Genomic DNA, 18,837 nt, shown 5'->3' on the forward strand with positions numbered 1-18,837 from the left:
TCCATTTGCTCTGCTTTGTGGGGGATGCTGCCGAAAGGAGACAGAGGAATGGGAGCCCCTCCCAAGTCCTGGCCGCTGTCACTGCCTCATGCCTACATTCCTGTTGCGCCTGTGCAAGCTGACGAGGACTGCTTGGGGCAGGGCAGGGTGGAAGACACTGGCTTGGTCTGTGTGGCGATCAGAGTGGACTGAGTGACCAGCTTAAGTCTGTGTGGGGATGGAGCAGATTGAGTGGTCATATTGGGTCTGCATGGGGGACCAGGAGACTGTGTGACCAGGCCTAGTCCATATGGGGGATGGAGCATACAGAGTAACCAGATTGGGTCCATATGGGGGGATCGAGTGATCAGATAGGGTGTGGAGGGGGACAGCGTGAAGCGAGTGACCAGAGGGGATCCAAATGGGGCCTGGAGTAGAGCCGATCGATGGGGTCTGGATGGGGCCAGGGATGCCTGAGCAGCCAGCTTGGATGTGGATGGGAGGCAGCAGGGCTCTGGTTGGCAGCGGAGGGGTCAGAAAAGGCTGCCTCTCTGAATAGGAGTGTTTCTGCGTGTCTGTCTGTCTTCTCCCTGAGCTCTGTGTCTGGCCCTCTACCCATGACCGCATCCACACCATCCTGTCTCATCGGCCCCGCCTTGGACCTGGGGCCTGGCCCCCAGCACTGCGCTTGCTGGACCCATCACCAACTCATCTTTTTGCAAACTTTGAGCAAACCCAGGAACCCTCCTCCCCAGCACTGTGGGCAGCCCAAGGGCTGCCTGAATGAGCTGGGGACCCCCAGCCTTATGCCTCCCTCCATGGCCTGCTCGCTTTTCCATCCTCAGTTACGGGCTGCCCTTTGCCGATGCCCTACTTCTGGCCTGTCCCGCCCCCTCCCCCCCCCCCCCCACTAAACAGTTTTCAGTGTCTCAATAGCTTCTGCTTATATGTTTGAAGATTCCAAACTGAATGGGGAGGTGGCGAAGGCCGCGCTGGCGAACGAAGACTGCCCCCACATAGACCAGGCCCTCACTCCCGATGAGGGCCTGCCCTTTACGCGCTCGGGCACCCGCGAGAGATACGGACCCTGCTTCCTCTTATCAACCGGGGAGTACGCGTGCCCACCTGGTGGAGGAGTGAGAAAGGGTATGTAGAGGAGGCTGCCTGGCACCCCTGCAGATGGGTGGGCGGGGCGGCGGGCAAGGGGCGCTGAGAGGCAGGCAGGAACACTGAGGGGGGCAAGGAGCCCCAGGGTCGGCCCCCGGAGCTCTGAGTCCCAATGTTGCAAGTGGGATGGCAGGCTGGCGGAGAGAACCGGAGGTCCAGGCAGCTGTGGGTTGGAATTGAGCTGAGGGGTAGGAAGGGACTTGGGGACAGGCTGGACGACTACAGCCCCCAAGGCAGAGGGGTACCCGGGGATGTGGGAGGAGCCTCGACTCCCCCAGGCTGCTCTGGCAGATGGCAGGTCAGACCCCAAAGGCAAAGTGATCTCCCCTGTCCCTTGGTTGAGGAGGGCGATGGGGTGGGCCTGGTCTGACCAGGACCCTGTGGGCTTAGCCAACCAAGATCCATGTTCTGAAAGTGGCATCCTTTAAAGAGAATCCACAGACCAGCGGGAGGGGAGGCATGAAGAGAAAGGTAGCTTCAGGGCTTGGAGGTGAGGCCCGTGTCCTTGCAGAGGTAAGGTATGTGCCAGTCAGAATACTGCTAGTGGCAGATAGAGAACTTGCCAAGAGAAGGTGGTTACGGAGGACTCTATGCAACCCCTTCTGTCCCCAGCACCCGTCAGCCATGGCCCTGGGTGTGGTCAGTGCCCCCTTGTGGTTGGTGAAGGTGGAGCCCCGTGGCGGTCCCTGCTCAAAGTCTCCTTGGATCGGACCCTTATCTTAGGCTGACCCCCTGGGGAAAAGGCTTCCACTAGAGCTTGAGCATGGGCTGCGGAGAGGCTTGAGGTGGGGGCCCAGCGCACCTTAGCTCCAGGCTCCAGGCATCGGCCAGGGCCTGGAAGGCAGAGGAAGCCATCCTCGGCACAGCAGACTGGCTGGGCGGCTCATGCATGTTGGGAAGCAGCTCACAGGCTCACACGGGGTGCATGCTGACCGGGGTGAGCAGTTTGGGCCAGATAGTTGGTTTTTTAGAGCAACAGTTGGTGTAGCCGGTGGCCATTCACAACTGCTCCAGTATTTGAAATGGTTCAACAATATGCAAGGAGAAATCATAGAACTCAAAATAAAGGGCAAACCCAGAAGAGGAGAGGCAGCCCACAGGGAGACAGGGGAAGTCCTTCTGGTCACTGGTGCTTAGTGTGTTCACCTGATCCAGTCTGGTGCCTGCTTCCTTGCCCGGCCTGGAGGTCCCTTGGACCCCAGCGTGGCATACCACCCCCCGCATGGTGCTGCATGGCAGGGGGGCTGCTGGCCCCGGGGGTGGGCCCCATCCTCGGTCTTCCACGGATAGGTCTGATGCTCCCCTTCACAACTGGCTTTTTCCCAAGTGGAGGCTCTAGAAAGCCAGGAACTGGGCAGCCCAGGGGGTTGCAGGGGATAGCAGGTAGACCATTCCCAGTGGCTGTGCTCTGCCTGGTAAGGTCTCATGGGCTGCCTGTCTCCTTCATCTTGAATGTTGGATCAATCTGTGTGGCCTAAAAGAGCAGACAGGAGAGTCTCTTTACTGGGCTTCCAGAAGCCTAGGCTGTGTGGGACAGAAGCAGCCTGTAGTGGCCAGGGAGTCCAGTGGCAACCACTGTCCACAGGTGGTACCCACTCCACAGTCCCACAGAGGCACCAAGGGTGAAGTGCCCCCACCGGCATCCACCTGGCCCCGCTCTCATGGAGTCATGACAGCCGCCGAGGACTTGCTTTTCTCAGGATGATTCCAGGCCATAAGCCATGTGCAGGGTAGAGAAGAGTTAGGAGCTTAACCTGTTCCCCCAGGAGGGAGAGAAAGAGGCGTGCTAGGCTGGCTCACTGCATGGGAGAACCAAGCCAGCTGGAGAAGAATCTGCCTGCCTCTGCATGCGGCTGTTCTGTCTGTCCTCCTCCTTCCGTAAAAACTAAGTACCAAGCGGGATGGGAAAGCCAAGAAGAGAAGCTCAAGTGTTAATTGTATTCTTTACATACAGATCTTTGCAAAGAAAGCCCTGTCATTGCTAAGTATATGCCGACAGAGGCTGTGAGAGTGACTTGACCAGGCGGCTTGGCCCAGGACACTGGTGGCTATTAAGCATCTGGGTGGACCTGCAGCCCCTCCTCACCCTCGGACAGAGTAAATTCACGCCATGCAGGTTTGCCGGACGAGTCCGAGTGGCCCAGGCCTTGTACTAGGACAGACGTAGCTTTTCTACGGCCAAATGGTAACTGACTGTAGAGGATTTGTTTTCCTTCTTTTCATTTTTAAAAAATTTTATTTTATTCGGGGAAGGGGTGGGATGGAAGGGTTCCTTAGCATGACTTGCATGAAGTTCAACAGAAAAATCCAGCAATCCAAACCCACCAATCCCCTGCAACTGTATGATTACCCTAAACCACGACAACAATGAAGAGAAACAAGCAGGAGTCCTCTATTTTCTTTCAAAGCGCTTTCCTTTTATACATGTTGTTGGAGCCAAACTGTAAATGGCATTTGGTAGAATCCTGTACATTTTGGGGGGGAATGGAGCGGGGGGGCGGGGAGGGGTGGGGATGGGGAACGGATTGCTTCCCTTTTTGTACACGAGATCGAGATGGAGAGTAAAGGTTCCCAAAAGGGCAGTCAGTCGGTCAGTCATCGGTCATATTGACCTCACCTTCATAGTTCATCTCTCACGCGGAAACTGAGAACTTTGCTCCAAACAGAATTGTGGAAACACACTGCTGCCTTCTTCCCTCTGTTTGGCATGCTTGCGACCCAGCGGACGTCTCCCCAAGACCCCTGACAGCGGCTAGTCTAGGTTGATTCGATCATCTTAGCGGTGTGTAGATTCAGTGCAACCAACTTTCATAACAAATTGTTCATAGTAGATAATCAACACCTTATGGATTTTCCAAGTGTTCCTTCAGAGCACCAAAAAGATCAGGACCGCGGGAGGGCTGGTCCTCCTCCACCTTTATTAAGGCACAACCCGGCATTGTATGCAATTTAGTACTTCAGAGTAAAAAAACTGCATGCCCAATGTTATGCAAAGCGATTCTAGCATGAAATAAATTTTGTATCATGGTTTCTGTATAGTCTAAAGCAGATTTGTTTTCCTGAAGCAATCGGAGGTTTGCAGAGACACACTGCTGCACCTCGAATAAATATAGTATTTCCCCAACAGAAACAGAGGACAGTAGCGTGGCTTTGGTCTGATTCTAAAATTAGTGGTGGGGTAAGGGGTGGGGAAGGATATTTTTGAAAAACATGCTTGAGTTGAAAAAAAAAATGCAACATCTCAAGCTCTCACTGCAGCTCGCAACATTTCCTGGAAAGAGAGCAATGCTGCTTTAGTTCAACACCCTCCCCTCCCTGGGCCCTGGCCCTCAATAATAAACAGCTGACATTGGAGATGAAGCATGGATTTGGGTTTTTATTGTCTTTGGCAATGTCGCGATTCAGTTCTGGGCCCCTGGTCAGGCCCTCTGTGGCTGGGCTGGGGTGAGCCTGAGCCCCGGCTCCTCTGATCTCAGGGACCCACCTAAGGTGCTGGCTGTCCTCTCACTGGGGGAAAGCCAGGACCGCCCCCTGCCCCCCAACCTGCAGATCCTGTTGGGTGGGGAGAGGGAGGCAGCTCTCGGAAGGAATCGGTCAAAAAAAGGCCCTAAGACGAGCCCATCCTCTAGGGGGTTCACCAATACGGAAACTTCTCCGTGGATCCATGCCATATTCATGACTCCTTGAATCTGGTTTTGTTAGAGCTCCCGGGTCCGGCCCCCACCACTGCCCCTCATGCAGACCATGGTCACCTCCCTCCTAGGGCCATTCTTGAATCTGATGGAGCCAGAGGCAGGGGTCTGACTGGTCCGGGTGCCCTATCCAGCTGAACCCTTGCTGGGCCCAGTCTGGTGGTCACCTCCTCACATACCCCTCCCTCAGCCTGAGGCATCTTGGAAGGGGCGGAGCCCTCTCCTAGGGATGCTGATTTGCTTGGGTTGTTCACTTGGCTTTGGTTGGGGGTAGAGTGGGGGATTGGAGTTCCAATCCTTTTCCTATCCATTCGAGAATCTCCGGTGGAAAGTCCCTAATGGTCATGGCACTCCACCTCTGAGCATTTTACAGATGAGGAACTGAGGCCCAGAGGGGAGTGATCTGACCAGGGCCACAAATAAGTGGGGCTCAGTTTCCCCTGGATTTCTGTTCCCTGATGCCTCCCAGCATGGCCAAGACAACGATCATATGGGTGGGTGGGAGGCTGAAGGTGGGTGTTGAATTCTCACCCAATAGTTTCTCACCCCTCTAAGCATTTACCTCACCAACGTGGGGCGGGGATCAGTGGAGCGGTGAGCATGGCAAGGCCTCTGCCCAGGGGTTCTGCAGCCGAAGAGCTGCCAGATCCACACCATGTATATAACAGCCATTCATAAGCATCAGGATGTAGAAGCCAAGTAGCCTCAGTGGCTGCAGGGAGGGCAGAGTTCCCTCTACTTGGGGTCCGCCCTGGAAGAAATGCCTCTGGTGGACTCAAGTGGGACTTGACACGTGGCCGTTTGGAATAGGGGTTTTCAGGGACACAGTAGCTAACGGGGAACAGGGATTAACATACACTGAGCATCTGCCATGTGCAGGGCCTCTGAGACAAGTGGTCTGATGATGACCCACAGTAATTCAACATGCTCATTTTAGAGACAAGAGAACAGGCGCAGAGAAGTAAAGTAACCGGATCAAGGCCACACAGCCAATGAATGATGAAGCCAAGATTTTAACCCAGGTGGTCTGACTCCAGAGCTCAGGTGAAGCTGTCACAAGCTAATTGAGGCCTTGCTGGGGCTGGAGATGGAATTGATTGGAACACCGGTCCTGAATCCCAGGGCCCTCAGGCCATGGGTATGACCAAGGCCCACTGACACACTGCTCTGAGCCTTCCACGCACACATCTGACCACCTCAATTTTCTGCATAAACACCTGTTGCCCTAAGAATGAAGTCAGAGCTCCTTAAATTGGCTAGCAAGGTCCCCCGGCTCTCCTCTCCCAACTCCCACGTCTCCATGCTCTGGTCGCTGGGAAATTCGAACCCTGCCGCAGTTATACGTGTGCCTCTTAGGACCTGGAATCCCATCCCATTTCCTGACTCACTCCCTACCTCCCAATTTCGATTTCTCACTAAGTCACTTCACTCAGAAGTGGTGGATGGTGATGGAGGGCTTTACTCTGAGCCCCAGGCCTGGATTCACCGTTCTCAAGCACAGCCTCATCGAATTTTGGCCTGATGGCCCACTGGGACCGAAGGTGGTAGGGCGTCAAGGGAAGCCGGGGTGCCTGCAAGGGGAGACTGTGTGTGGTAGGTTAGGATATAAACATCCTGCTCACACCTGGTACCTGGCTGCCCTTCGACAATCACTGCAGGGGCTGCGGGCCCAATACCTATGAGCACACGATGGGGGTCTCACTCCCCTCTCCTTTTTCCTTCCCTCGTTCTCATGGGGTGCGGCAGGGGTGGGGTGAGGGATATGAAGGCCAATCAACTTAGTCTATAGGGAAAAAAAGTCATTCTTAGAAATGAGTGGGCATTTTCTCATTAGCTAATCACTGTCAAATGGTTGTGCTATCCACAGCATAGTTATCAAACATCTGTAAGAGATGAAAGCAGAGGATGGGTGGGGGTGAGGGGATCACAGAACCCACTCGTTTAGCCTCCTCACCCATGGTGACCCTAATACGCTTATTGGGTACTTTCTCTGTCCCAGGACCTGTCCTTAATGAAGGGATTCCAGAATTGACCAAGACCTGGTCCCTTGCTCTTGAAGAGCTCAGGATCTAGTAGAAATGAGGGGCTTGGACATCTACAAGTCTGAGAATAACGAGTAGGGTTCAGAGGGTCCAGAAAAAAGTCTGGGAGACACTGTCAACAGACCCTCACCCCGCTGGCGCTTTCAGGCACTCATCAATCTGGCCAGTGAACTGATGCAGAGAAGCCCGTCCGCCACTGTTAGGGAGGGAGAAATGGAGGAACTGGAGGGGACTGGACAATCTGTGGTGTCATCCAGTGCCAAGAGCCGTTCACTCTTGCATGCATGGATTAGCTGGGTTCCGCAGGCTTCTAAGAAGGGTCTGGCTCAGGTTCCGAGCAAGGCTCCGAGATTTAGGGCTGAGGCACCACCTCACCCTGTTTCAGGCTGGGAAGGAGCCCCGAGACACTTTCTTGTGCCTACAGGGAAGCCTTGGGAGGGGCATTAGAGCTCAGCAGCAGAGGACTTGGGATTTGGGTTTCTTCCAGCAAGTGCTGAAAGAGGTAGGGGGAACTCTGCACGGCCGTGCAGTGAGAGTGTGTGCTCCTCGGGAGTGGAAACACTGTCTGGGAGGTATGGGCCTGAGGACTTACCTATGTGGGGTGGCCTTCCAGTGCAGACCACCCGGTCTGTAGGACAGTGGGTGGTGCCAGTAAAGGTGGACTTGCTCCAGTCTGGGTCATCTCTGGGCCATCCAATTACTCCACCTCTGAAGGCTTGGTCACCTTGGCAAGACCAGCTCAGAGTGCACAGAGATGTCCTTCCTTCCATTCTGGAAGTGCTTTAGAGGCTGTACTGGCCTCTGCTGTTTCTGGGAGGTGAGGGGACAAAGGGCTTTGCTGGCCAGGGCAGCGATGTTTCTAGGGTACAATACTGGGAGCAGGACTCCACGAACTGGTGTTCAAGGTCAGCCAATGGCCGTGGGTGGTCTCTAGGTGCAGGCCTGGGGAGCTCAGGATGGCCCTAATCCCCAGTCTGCTGAGTCGAACCCCCACTGGTCCCAGGGCCACCCCTTGTCTGCCCCCCTTGTCTGGCTCGAGGTCCTGGATGGGTCATCTCCCAATCAGGACCCTGGGCCAGGAGTGAGGTGTATGGCCTTGAGATGGTCCCTTCCCCTTTTTAGGCCTCTGTTTTCCCACATAAACAATGAAAACATTGGATAAGATCAGTGGTTTTAAAACTTTCTCAAGGACCCCTTTGTCAAGTGAAATCTTACGTGAAGCCTGATATACAGTGTAGATTGAAATGAGGTTGCTGTGAATAAGGTGGAGGGTGGGGACCCAGACCTCTGTCTACTTGGCCTTCCTTTACCCACAGCCCACAAGGTGTCCACTGAGTTCTCAGGAGAATGCTGTCAGTCTCAGGAGACTGCTAGGGTTCTAGAATGCAGTTTGAAGGCCGCTAGGCTAGAAGGTCATTACAGGTCCTCCAGCTGTGGTGTCCTGGGGTTTCATAACATCCTCAAGCCCTTGGAGCCTAGTGCTCCCAGATCCAAACGCTCTCCTGAGTCAGAGGGAGGTGGTGTGGGACACGCCACAACCCTGGCTGGCTGGCTAGCTGGAGACACCGCCACTCAGTCCTTTGGGGAAAGCCACTTTCTGACGCCCTCTGGCCAAAGGCCTGCTGCCAGTCACAGCAGAGAAAAAGCTGCTATGTCCCCCAGAGCCATAGCTGCCACCCGGGGAAGGCTGAGGCCTGGGGTCTGGCCTGCTCCCCATTGCACGTGAGGGCCCTCCTCCTGCAGAGGCCAGGGCCTGGGGCCAGATGTCAGGGTCTTTCCCTGCAGAACCCCATTCCCATGCTGTGTCTGTCCCTCACCCGAAACTACAGCTTGGCAATTACAGTCACACAGCCTAGCTCCGGAGTCCTTCCTGGCTCAGATGAAGACATTGATCTTGGGAGTTTCATTGGTTCTAGATTCCTTTGTTTGTCCCAGGGGTCTCCTCTGCCCGGTCTTTCCAGAAGTTTTATCTCTTCCTCCATTTACTCATCTATACTTCCTCCACCCCCCCACCCCCTGTCCAGAGCATTCTCCCTTGGTCCTAGTCACCAAGACAAGAACTCCTTCCTGTCCAAGTAACCAGCCACCTGATCAGGGTACCTCGATATCCTTGAACCGGCAAACTACATGCTCTGGGTGCTGAGAAGGAAACCCCAGGAGAGGCTTGTGGCTGCCCTAAGCATGGCCTCTAGGAACCTCTGTGTTGCTGAATCAAAGCCTGCTGGGGCAAAACAACCACTGGGGACAGAGCTGGGCTTTCTGTCCTCACCAGCTAGGGACAGGCTGGAGCCTTCCTCTGCTTCCCATGTCCTTGGGTGAGGACTGAACCCTCATTCTCACATGCTGGGCAGAAAGGATGTCCATTCCTTGAGCCCAGACACTGGGCTCCCATCGTTCCCATCTGGTCAGCCCACCCAGAGTGCCTCCTGAATCCTTCGCAGGCCAACACCGCAACCTGACAAAGCATTTCTCTGGGGACACTTTGGGTGGGTAAAGTTGCTTTATTAAAGGGTCTCTGCCACAAGCCCCCCATTTCTGAACCTGTCAGATTGCCTTTGGGGAGAAGCTTCTGCCTGTCTGTCTTTCCAGTTTCTCTCTTGGTCCATGGCTTCTTGAGATCCGGCTTCCTTGGTGGCATCTGGGAAGGGATCAGTGACCCTGGGGCGCTGGCCCAGGGCAGGAAGGGCTGGCCACTGGCAGTGGGCCAGGGAGTGGCCGGCCCCGCAGCCCACGCGGAGTCCCGACAATGACCGCAGAGCCGGCACGGGCTTTGGGGCCCAGACGTTGGCTTTGGTGCCGTCCCCGCACATGCCGTGCTCGTTCCAGCCCCAAGAGTGACACGTCCCGCCTGCGAGGGAGAGACGAGACTGCTGTAGACGTGGTTCTGGGGAACAGGGCCGAAACACTCACCCTGGGGGCGCAGGTATCACCGCAAACCCCCAGTTTATGCAGGAAGAAACCAAAGCTCAGCCACACCTGGGGGCCCGCTCGCCATCTCTGCTTCCTCCCCTGCCCTCCTAAGTCTGCTCTTTTCTTCACTCCCACCAGGCCACAGCGGTTCAGGTCCCAAACCTGGCTCTCCTCCGTGGCCCCTCCCTCAGCGCCACCTCCCACCCCCACACCTGCATCTCCCCCCACCACCACACACACACAATCCTAGACCTGCCAATTCTGCCTCCGAAAGTCTCTCAAATCCTTCCACACCTCGCCATCTCCACAGCCATCACCCTGATCCCAAACCCATTTTCTCTCATCTGGGCCACACCAGTAACCAACTAACTAACTGGGCTGCTCGCCAGCAACTCTGATCTTCAAAGAGCATCAAAACAATCTCTTGAGGATGCAGATCTAACCAGGTCACTCCCCTGCTTCAACCCTTCACTGACTTCCCCCCACCCTTAAAGGCCTTTCCTTGCCTGTGAGGCCCTGAGTGATCTGGCTCCGGACCAGCCTGCTGGGGTCCCCCTGACCAACTCTCCCCACCCCACTGCATGCCAGAACCCCTGCCTTCCTTCAGTCCCTGAAATATGCCCTGTGGGGCCAGCCTTTCTCTCCAAGTCCTGGCTTTGCTGGGCTCCACAACCCCCATCCTCCAGAATCTGTTTAAATCATGCTCAGAGGCCAGATTCCTTGGCACCCGATCAACTTGGATTCTTGTCATTATTGCCCTTGTACTTTCCCTCATAGGCAGCGGAGAGATGGTCTGGGTGGTGATGTGTTTACTATCCCCTCCTCACTAGACTGTCTGCTCTACAGTGAGAGAAGGAACACATATGTTCTGTTCACTGCCCTGTCTCTAGCACAGCGCCTGGTCCCCAGCTGCGGCTCAACAGGGGTTTGCTGACTAGATCAAAGACTGAAGAACTCAGAGTCCTACGGCCAATCTCCAAGCCAGCATTCGAGCACAGGTCTCTCTGACAGCCTGTGATGCTCCCACCCCATCACAGCACCTCTTCCTAGGTTTTGGACCCTTTCCTGGAGTCTAACTAAACTCGCTCACACTTTTCTGTAGTTGTTTAAAAAAAAATTTTTTTTCTGGATATAAAAGTAATAAATCTTCATGGTAAAAAGGGGGAAAAAAGAAAAATATGGATAGGTGTAAAGAAAAGCAGACTTCTAGAATCTTGCCCACTGCTATGAATATTTTAGGTATCTCTTTCAAACCTTCAATTTGTGAAACTTGTAAATATTTGTGTATATATTGTGTTGTTTTTATGCCTTAATAACACAAGCATTTCTCCATAGAACTGGGAATTGTTCAAAAAGTAAATTAAAAATAATTTGTTTGAAATTTTGAAAAAGCTCAATATGCAGAAAAGTACAAAAAATAATTTAACAGAAAGACATATTCTTCAATCAGATTCAGAACATTAGTTACCATTTTGCCATATTTGCTTCAACCTTTAAAAAAATAAATCAATTATAAAGATACAGTTTAAGACCCACCTCCCATCCTTGGCCCTCCATCCATTCCCTCCTTCCTGGAAGTAACCACTATTTGAAGTTGGTGTACGTTACTTGCATGCTTGTTTTATACTTTTCTACATGTATGTGTCCTTAAATATCATATAAAAATTTTAGTTTGTTTTAAAGATTTACATAAGTAGTGTCATTCAAATATGTATCTTCTGTTATGACTCGCTCTTTATACCATTGTTTTTGAAATCTCTCTGAGCTGATAGTTACAGATTTCGTTCATTTATTTTAACTGTGCATAGTACATATCCCATTATGCATAAATCATATTTTACTCATCCATTTCCCTTCTGATGGACAGTTCTTTAATGATGATAATTGTTGCTACTTTATTACACATTATATATTACAATATATAATATACCATAATATTTTACAACAATACTATTACTACTGTCGCTACTATAAACAACACTGCAGTGAATATCCTGGAACACGTATCCTTGTACAAATTGGTGTTTGTGCACATTGATCCCTAGAAGTGTGATCGTGGTGGAATCACATGTTTACATTTACCAGGTATGGCCAAACAGCTCTCCACCATGGCTGTAGTCCCATCATTTATGGTCCCATCAGCAGTGGATATGAATTCGTTTCCCTCTATCTTTGCCTTTAGACTCTTGCTATTCTGATTAAGTACATGTGATTAATTTGCATTTTCTTGACTACTAGTGAGATGGAGCATGTCTTTATGTTACTAGCCCTAAATTGCTTTTTCTATGAATTGCGTGTTTACATTCTTTGCCTGTTTTGCTCTTTGTTTGCCTTTTTCTTACTGATTTATAAGTGTTCTTTGTATATTCTTTTGTTTATATAATTGTTATAAGCATTGCAAGTGTCTTCTCCCAGGAGTCTGTGGTGTCTCTTCACTATGTTTATGGTCTCTTTTGTTGTCCAGATTTATGTAAAATGACTGCCTAATTGCCCATTATGGAGATTAAACAATTTCCTTAACCTGTATCCTATTATCAGATAGATAGGTTGTTTCTAATTTTTCATTATTTTGTATAACATTTCTATGAACATCTTTGTGCATGAATCTTTGTCTACACCTCTATTTTCTCAAATTAGATTCTTAGAATGGGAATTCCTGGTCAAATGGTATGGACATTTTTGACATTCCTGAGTATTGCTTTGAGTACTGCCAGAATACTTTTCAGAAAGGCCACTTGAATATAACTACAACAATCTGTGGGACTCTGTATCACTCCAGCATTGCCAGTATTCATTAGTTATTATAGTATTTAAAAACCTTTTCTAATTTGAAGACAAAAACGGTATCTCATTATTTTTGTTTGTACTTTTCTGATTCCCACAGAAATTGAAAAGTAATTCTTATTTTCTTCACATATTTGAATTTCCTCTTTTGTGTATTGTCTGCTTAATACATTTTTCCTGTTTCATATAGAAGAGTTTAAGTGCTCAGACCCAAGAGCCAGATGGCCTGGGTTCAATCCCATCTTCTCCATTTATTAGCCGTGACCTTGGGCAAGTTACTTGGCTTCTCTGAGCCTCAGTCCCCTCATCTGTTAAACGGGGATAATAATAGTACCTTTATCATAAAGGTTATAAATATTTATTCATTTACAAGGATTAAATGAGCAAGTATATATAAAATACATAGTATAGTAGTCCACCCTTTTGTGCAGGGGACACTTTCCAAGACCCCCAGTGGATGCCTGAAACCATGGAGAGTACCAAATTCTATGTATACTGGTTTTTCCTATACTCATGGGCATGTAGCACGTACAGTGTGGATGGGCTGGACAAAGGGCTGATTTACATCCTGGGCGGGATGGAGCACAACAGAGAAAGATTTCATTACACTACTTGGACTGGCACACAATTTAAAAGAGTTGTTTATTGCTGGAATTTTCCACTTAATATTGTCTGACCGTGGTTGACAGTGGGGTAACTGAAACCACTGAAAGCAACACTGCGGATAAGGGGGCACTACTGTACTAAATGAAAATTTGCTGTTGTTGTTCTCAAGAGCCTTATTGTTTTAAAGATTTTTATTTTAAGAATATTAATTCTATGCCATATCTGGCATAACTATTTTGTCTCAGTTTGATTTAAAGTTTTGTTTTAGGTCCTTTGATGTAAAACAAATTTTACGGTTCTAGGTAGTACAATTTCTTGTTTTTTTATCTTATCATTTCTTCCATAGTTTGTAAGAATTGAAAGCCTATCCCTATCCAGATCAGAAAATATTCTTTTGATTTTTTTCAGTGATCTGAGTTTCTTAAAAAATCTTTACATTTCACTCATTAACCACTGAAAATCTGTTTTGCAGACCACTCTTTCACAGAGGGAGGCTGGCTGGCCCAGGATTACCCTTCTCTTTCTTTTTCCCTGGTAGGAAGGCAATCATTAGCCAAAAGCTTGCGCTTGGGGAAACACAGATGTCTGCCTGTTTGGCCCATGAATGAGGAAATGCACACAGAGAGGATGAACCCCAGGCCACAAGTCCTGCAGTTAAGCAGGAGTTTCAGCCAGGTGGATCTGAGGCACAAGGTGGAGAATGGAACAGGCTTGGTACCTGCGGGCCTAGCTCGGCACCTGGCATGGGCTTTGCGCCCGGCCCTGGTGAGTGGCACCAGCTGACGGTCAGCAGGAATGGGGGTGGGAGGAAGGCAGCGCTGACCTACCAGCAGGACGCGGCACAACGGGCAGCTGGCAGGTCCCTCTCCTCCTGCCAAAGGAAACGCTCTAAGGAAGCCATGTTTGGGGCCGGGGTAGCCCACTGGGTTGAGAAGCCTGGCAAAGGCTCAGATACAGTTTCCCCCAATACTTCCAAAGAAGCTGACTCGAGGTTAGGTGCTTTATATTCTTTATCTCATTTAATTCTAACAACCTTGTGAGGCAGCCGTGTTTTATAGATTATCCTCTTTTTATTATAGTTAATGAAACTGAGGCTCTAGAACCCAGACAGTATGGCTCCAGAATCTGTGCTAAACTCTGCATATTCTATACCAGGGCTTGCCAGAGTTATTCTATAAAGGCAAACAGTAAATACTTTAGGTTCGATGGTCTCATTCGGTCTCTGTTGCATATTCTTCTTCTTTATTACAAGCCTTTAAAAATCATTCTTAGCTCGCAAGGCCGTACACAGCAGGCCCGTGGGTTGTACTCCGTCAGCCCCTGGTATATATATAATACATACTGTGGACTGTGCTACACTGTCCTGGGTCCCACATCACCACACAGCTGTGTGACAATGGTACGTCTGTCCCCAGCTACCTCACAGGGTTGCTAGGAGGAGGCCTGCATGTGCTGATATACATTTAATGTCCTGGCACAGTGCCTGACACATGGTGACAGCTCACACCCACATATGAAGCAGACCACGGGGAAAGGAGGAAAAGGCAAGGAAGGCCACGCTGGTGGCAAACCTTCCCAGCAGATGGGAAGGCCTAGGGTGGAATGACAAGCCAGGGGTTCCCCAACACTTTAAACAAACCTCCTATAGAAAGAAACCAGGCCGCTGAACTCGGAGAACGAAAGATGGGCCATCCCAGTAACAGAAGGACTAACACAGGACATTTTTCAGTTCTGAGCTCCTCCAGCGTTTTAGAGTATCTTTCAAGCACACCCCCTGTCCCCCACCCTCACTTAGGGCCACCTATTCAGGGGCACAGTGAAGATGGAAAGGCCATCTGCACTCAGCAAGGTGCTACTATGCAGGCTGTTCTCATGTCGAGGTGAGAGGAAGGACGGCCCATGATAAGCCTCTTCCTTAGCTAACTGGAATACAGGACACCCAGTTTTCAAAACAGGTGAGTTCATGACGATTCCTGGCATTACAGAGGACTCTCTGCAGTGTGCCTGGCACTCGCCAGGTTCTTGATGACACTGAGATCCCACCTGATTGATCTAGATCTGTTTTACTGGCCCCGGGGCACATGGCTGAGCCTTGGGTGGAGAGCTCATAGTTACAGAGGGATTCCCTAGCCTCTTCAGAGTTGGGGCCCTTGCTCACGGGGCTCAGTGGAGTAGATGCAGGCTGTGACAAGCGACAAAGCTCATGGCCCACCACACTTGCGTCAGCCTAAGAGCCCTGCAGGCAGCGGAACCTCGGGGCTGGCAGGGTCCCCAGCACAGGCTGGACACAGTACCCAAATCTGTTCAGGTCTTGTGGCACCTGCTTGAGCTTCTTGGCAACCTGGGTCCTCACAGGGCCTTATGGTGCTGGGACTGCAGCCCAGCTCTAGGAAGGGGGCAGCGTTTCTGCTGGAGGGTCTTGCCTAGGAGGGGCAAACACCTGAGCGTGTGTGGCAGAAACTCCTGGTTGTCCCTGAACCACAGAATGGAGACTACATTTCCCAACCTCTGTTGCAGCTGGGCGTGACCAATGAGATTCAAGCTGAAATGTTCTGTAGTAGCTTATGGGATCCTTCCTTCAAAGACAGATGGCATGTGCCCTTTGCCCCTTCCTCCATCCTGTCACTGGAAATGTGGATGTGATGGCTGGAGCTCTAGCTGCCATTTCTGACCATGAAAATGAGGGCTACAACCTAGGGATGGTGCTTCTCAGTTTCACATAAATGTTACCTTAATTCTCACAGCAACTCTCTGAAGTGTTCTCACCTCCATTTTACAGATGAGGAAACTAGGCTCAGAGAGGTAAAAGAACTTGTCCATGGTCACGTGGCCATCCTAGTCAGGACTAGGATCCAGGACTCCTGAGTCTCAGGCTCCTTCACTAGTTCCAAAACGGTAATAAAGTCACCGAACACTTAGTGTATGCCAGGCCCTGTGATAAGCACTTTATATGTATTAATTCACTGAATCCTCACAACAAGACTGAGGTGCAGCCTAACACACCAGGGAGGTGGTATGAACTGTGCAAGGTCACATAGCTGGTGAGAAGCAGAGCTGAACTCAAACCCAGGCAGTAGGACTCCAGAACCTCTTCCGTTAATATATACTGTCCTCTCTAGCAAAACCTCTGTTCCTCGGATAATGAAGAAAAGGTAGAGAGTCATGGCGCACCTGTACAGGAACAAGGTCAGTGATGGAAGGCCAGAGCTGTAGCTGGTGAGAGGAGAAGCACTCTGCGGAGGAGCAGAAACCCCTCCGAGCCCTTGTGAGCGCTGGGGCTGAGGCAGAGGCAGCTGCAGCAGGCCCTGACGCACCCCACCCTCGTCCGCATCTGCTGGGGTGGGGAGAGGAGGGCGGGATGGTGCGAAAAGTTAGGCAGCCAATGGTTCACCTTGTCTCTTGCCTGTCAAGGACCTCGGCCTCACAAGGCCTCACAAGGACCTAGGGCATCAGGCAGGGCTGCTCTTCTGCAACACCAAGCAGAGAGAGAGAGAGACAGGAGGGGTGAGGTCTGAGCGCCTCACACAGAGGAAGTCTCTGGATTCGGGCAGGTGGTCAATGCCAGTGTGGACGGAGCTGGCTTTGGAGCCGGGCAAATTTGGAAGAAACTTCTGAGTGTCTAGCTGCCCAAGCTCATGAGTATCCCACCCTTTGGGCAGTAATTGGTGGTCCCTAGGTCCTGCTGTGAGCAAGGAATTCAGGCCTCCTGAAGTGTTTTGGGTCTAGGTGGCAACCTCAGGACAGAAAGAAGAGGTTCAGGTCCTGATCTTCTCTTGCTTGGACAATTACAACAGCTAGTTTCTTCTGAGGTAGCTGGCCTGGGTGGGGGAAACCAGGCTGAAACACAGCATGAACTCGGTCTTCCCAGGAACAATTTCCTGTCTCCCCACTACCTACAATGGGCCTCTTATCTGGCTCTCAGGGCAGCCTGTCCCTCTTGGCCGCATCACCCCTCTTTCCTCTGTTCCAGCCCCATGGGCTTATTGCTGCTGCTCCCTGAGTTCACCCAGGCCTTTCACACAATCGTCATTTGGCTCAGATGAGTCCATTTATCTCATCATGTGGATGCCTCTTCTGGCTTGGGCCCTGTATGGACAAAACACCCCGAAGAGGAAAATCTAGTTTCTGCCCTGGGGCTCCCAGGCCACTAGGGTAGACAGCCATGGGGAATGACGATTACAGGGCCCAATGGCATGTGTACGCAAGGAGGCTGGCACAATGGTGTTTACTGTAGCATTGTTTGTAATCGTGAAAGACTGGGGGGAAACCCCTAAATACCCATCAACAGAGGAGTGTGTAAAGAAACTACAGTTTGACCCTACTGTTGAATAATATACAGCTATTAAAAATAATGAGGTAGCACTCTGTGGCCTGACATGGCAAGATATCGCAGACATTTTTAAGAGAAAATAGGCTGCAGAACAATATAGAGAGTGTGATTCAATTTATGCAAAGCCCCTATATATTTCTGTATGTATAGATCCTGAAAAATACATCCCAAACGGAGAATAGTCTCTGAGGAAGAGAGGGAGAAATGGGGGAAAGGCAACTGAGATTTTCTTTGTTGTGTGTTCATATATTTAAAAAAGCAATAACACAGGATGATGATTAAAAAAATAACAGTATTTCTAAGGGACAGAGGTAGCATAGAGGAGAGGATGATATCCTCTATTGCGGAGAGGAGGCAGGTGTCACTGAAAGTTCCAGGGGTTAATTCTTAGATGGGTTTTGAAGGATGAATAAGAGCTTACCAGTCTTAAATAGAGGGTACCCACTGACATTTGCCCACTCTGAGCTGCCTTCATTGATCCTGATGGCATCCTGTTTGCTGCAGGAGTGAACTGTGGGCAGGTGTAGGGCTGGGTCCTCCTGGGCTGTTGGAAGGCTATTAATTTCACTTCCTCTGAGCTCTTAAGATACTCAGAGCTCCCTTAGCACACACACCACACTCCCCCTGGATCTCGAGGTGTTTCTATTTGTAACTGTGAGCTGGGGATGGGAGCCAGGTGCTGTGAGCAGCACACGCTCACCAATCAGCCCTCAGGCACATGGTACAGGCACTCAGGATAGAGCTACTGAGTGGAAGTGAATACATCTGGGCTGTTCCCCTGCCCACAGTCTTTCTGAGCCCCCTGCTCTGTCTGGAGAGCAGCAGGGGAGGAGTCTACACACACGTAATGCTAAGACCAACTCCAGTCCTGTGCCTGGCTGCTTGTCTTTATTCCCTGATCTGTGGCCAGAGCTGCCTCCTGGCCACTGGCCTCAAGAACAGAGAGCTGTGAGTCTCTGTCCCTGTTTACACTGCCCAGAAGAGGGGCAGCTCCTACAACAGAACAGCCTAGAGAATGGCTGTGAGGACAACAGTCCCAATGGGCCAGTCTGAGGGAAGAGGCACTGTCAGTGCAGGACAGTGCAGGACGCTTTCAATTAGTAGACCATCCATCACTCTCCAGGGCCAATAATGTCCTCGAGGCAGGATCTGAAGCAGCAGGAAGAAGCCATTCCAGAATCAGGAAGTGGGGCTGTTAGCCCCCAGTGTTACTCTGGAGATACTTTGGTATTGCAGCCCAAGTTGCCTCAGGGAAGGCTAAGTAGAAGACGGCTGGCCTGGGGTCCTTTCCAGACAAGGATCCATGACAGCACTGAGAATGGGGTGA

At 50.9% G+C, this 18,837-nt stretch overlaps 2 protein-coding genes across 22 annotated transcripts in view; one reads left to right on the plus strand and one right to left on the minus strand.

The window, feature by feature from the left end:
* Nucleotides 1-4,503, plus strand: part of KCNC1 (potassium voltage-gated channel subfamily C member 1) — a 43,686-nt gene extending 39,183 nt beyond the window's left edge. The window contains exons 3-4 of the mRNA XM_007113209.3: nt 937-1,125; nt 3,101-4,503. Coding sequence (XP_007113271.1) covers nt 937-1,125; nt 3,101-3,165 — 254 coding nt within the window. The 3' untranslated portion in view covers nt 3,166-4,503. The remainder of the gene's footprint in view (nt 1-936; nt 1,126-3,100) is intronic.
* SERGEF (secretion regulating guanine nucleotide exchange factor) overlaps nt 1-18,837 on the minus strand; it is a 307,372-nt gene that overhangs the window by 70,792 nt on the left and 217,743 nt on the right. For 6 of the 21 annotated variants that reach the window (XR_003683645.1, XR_003683644.1, XM_028501260.1 and 3 more), the window contains one exon: nt 9,422-9,728. The exons of 10 other annotated variants lie outside the window; for them this stretch is intronic. Coding sequence is in view for 8 of the 11 variants with exons in the window: in XM_028501260.1 (XP_028357061.1) it covers nt 9,422-9,728 (307 nt within the window). In the remaining 3 variants the exon portion in view is untranslated. Of the gene's footprint in view, nt 1-9,069; nt 9,729-18,837 lie in introns of those variants that run through there. 5 more of the 21 variants (XM_055091607.1, XM_055091606.1, XM_028501258.2 and 2 more) reach the window with 3 other exon arrangements.

The sequence above is a fragment of the Physeter macrocephalus genome, chromosome 16 (genome assembly GCF_002837175.3).
Source record: "Physeter macrocephalus isolate SW-GA chromosome 16, ASM283717v5, whole genome shotgun sequence".
Lineage (NCBI taxonomy): Eukaryota > Metazoa > Chordata > Mammalia > Artiodactyla > Physeteridae > Physeter > Physeter macrocephalus.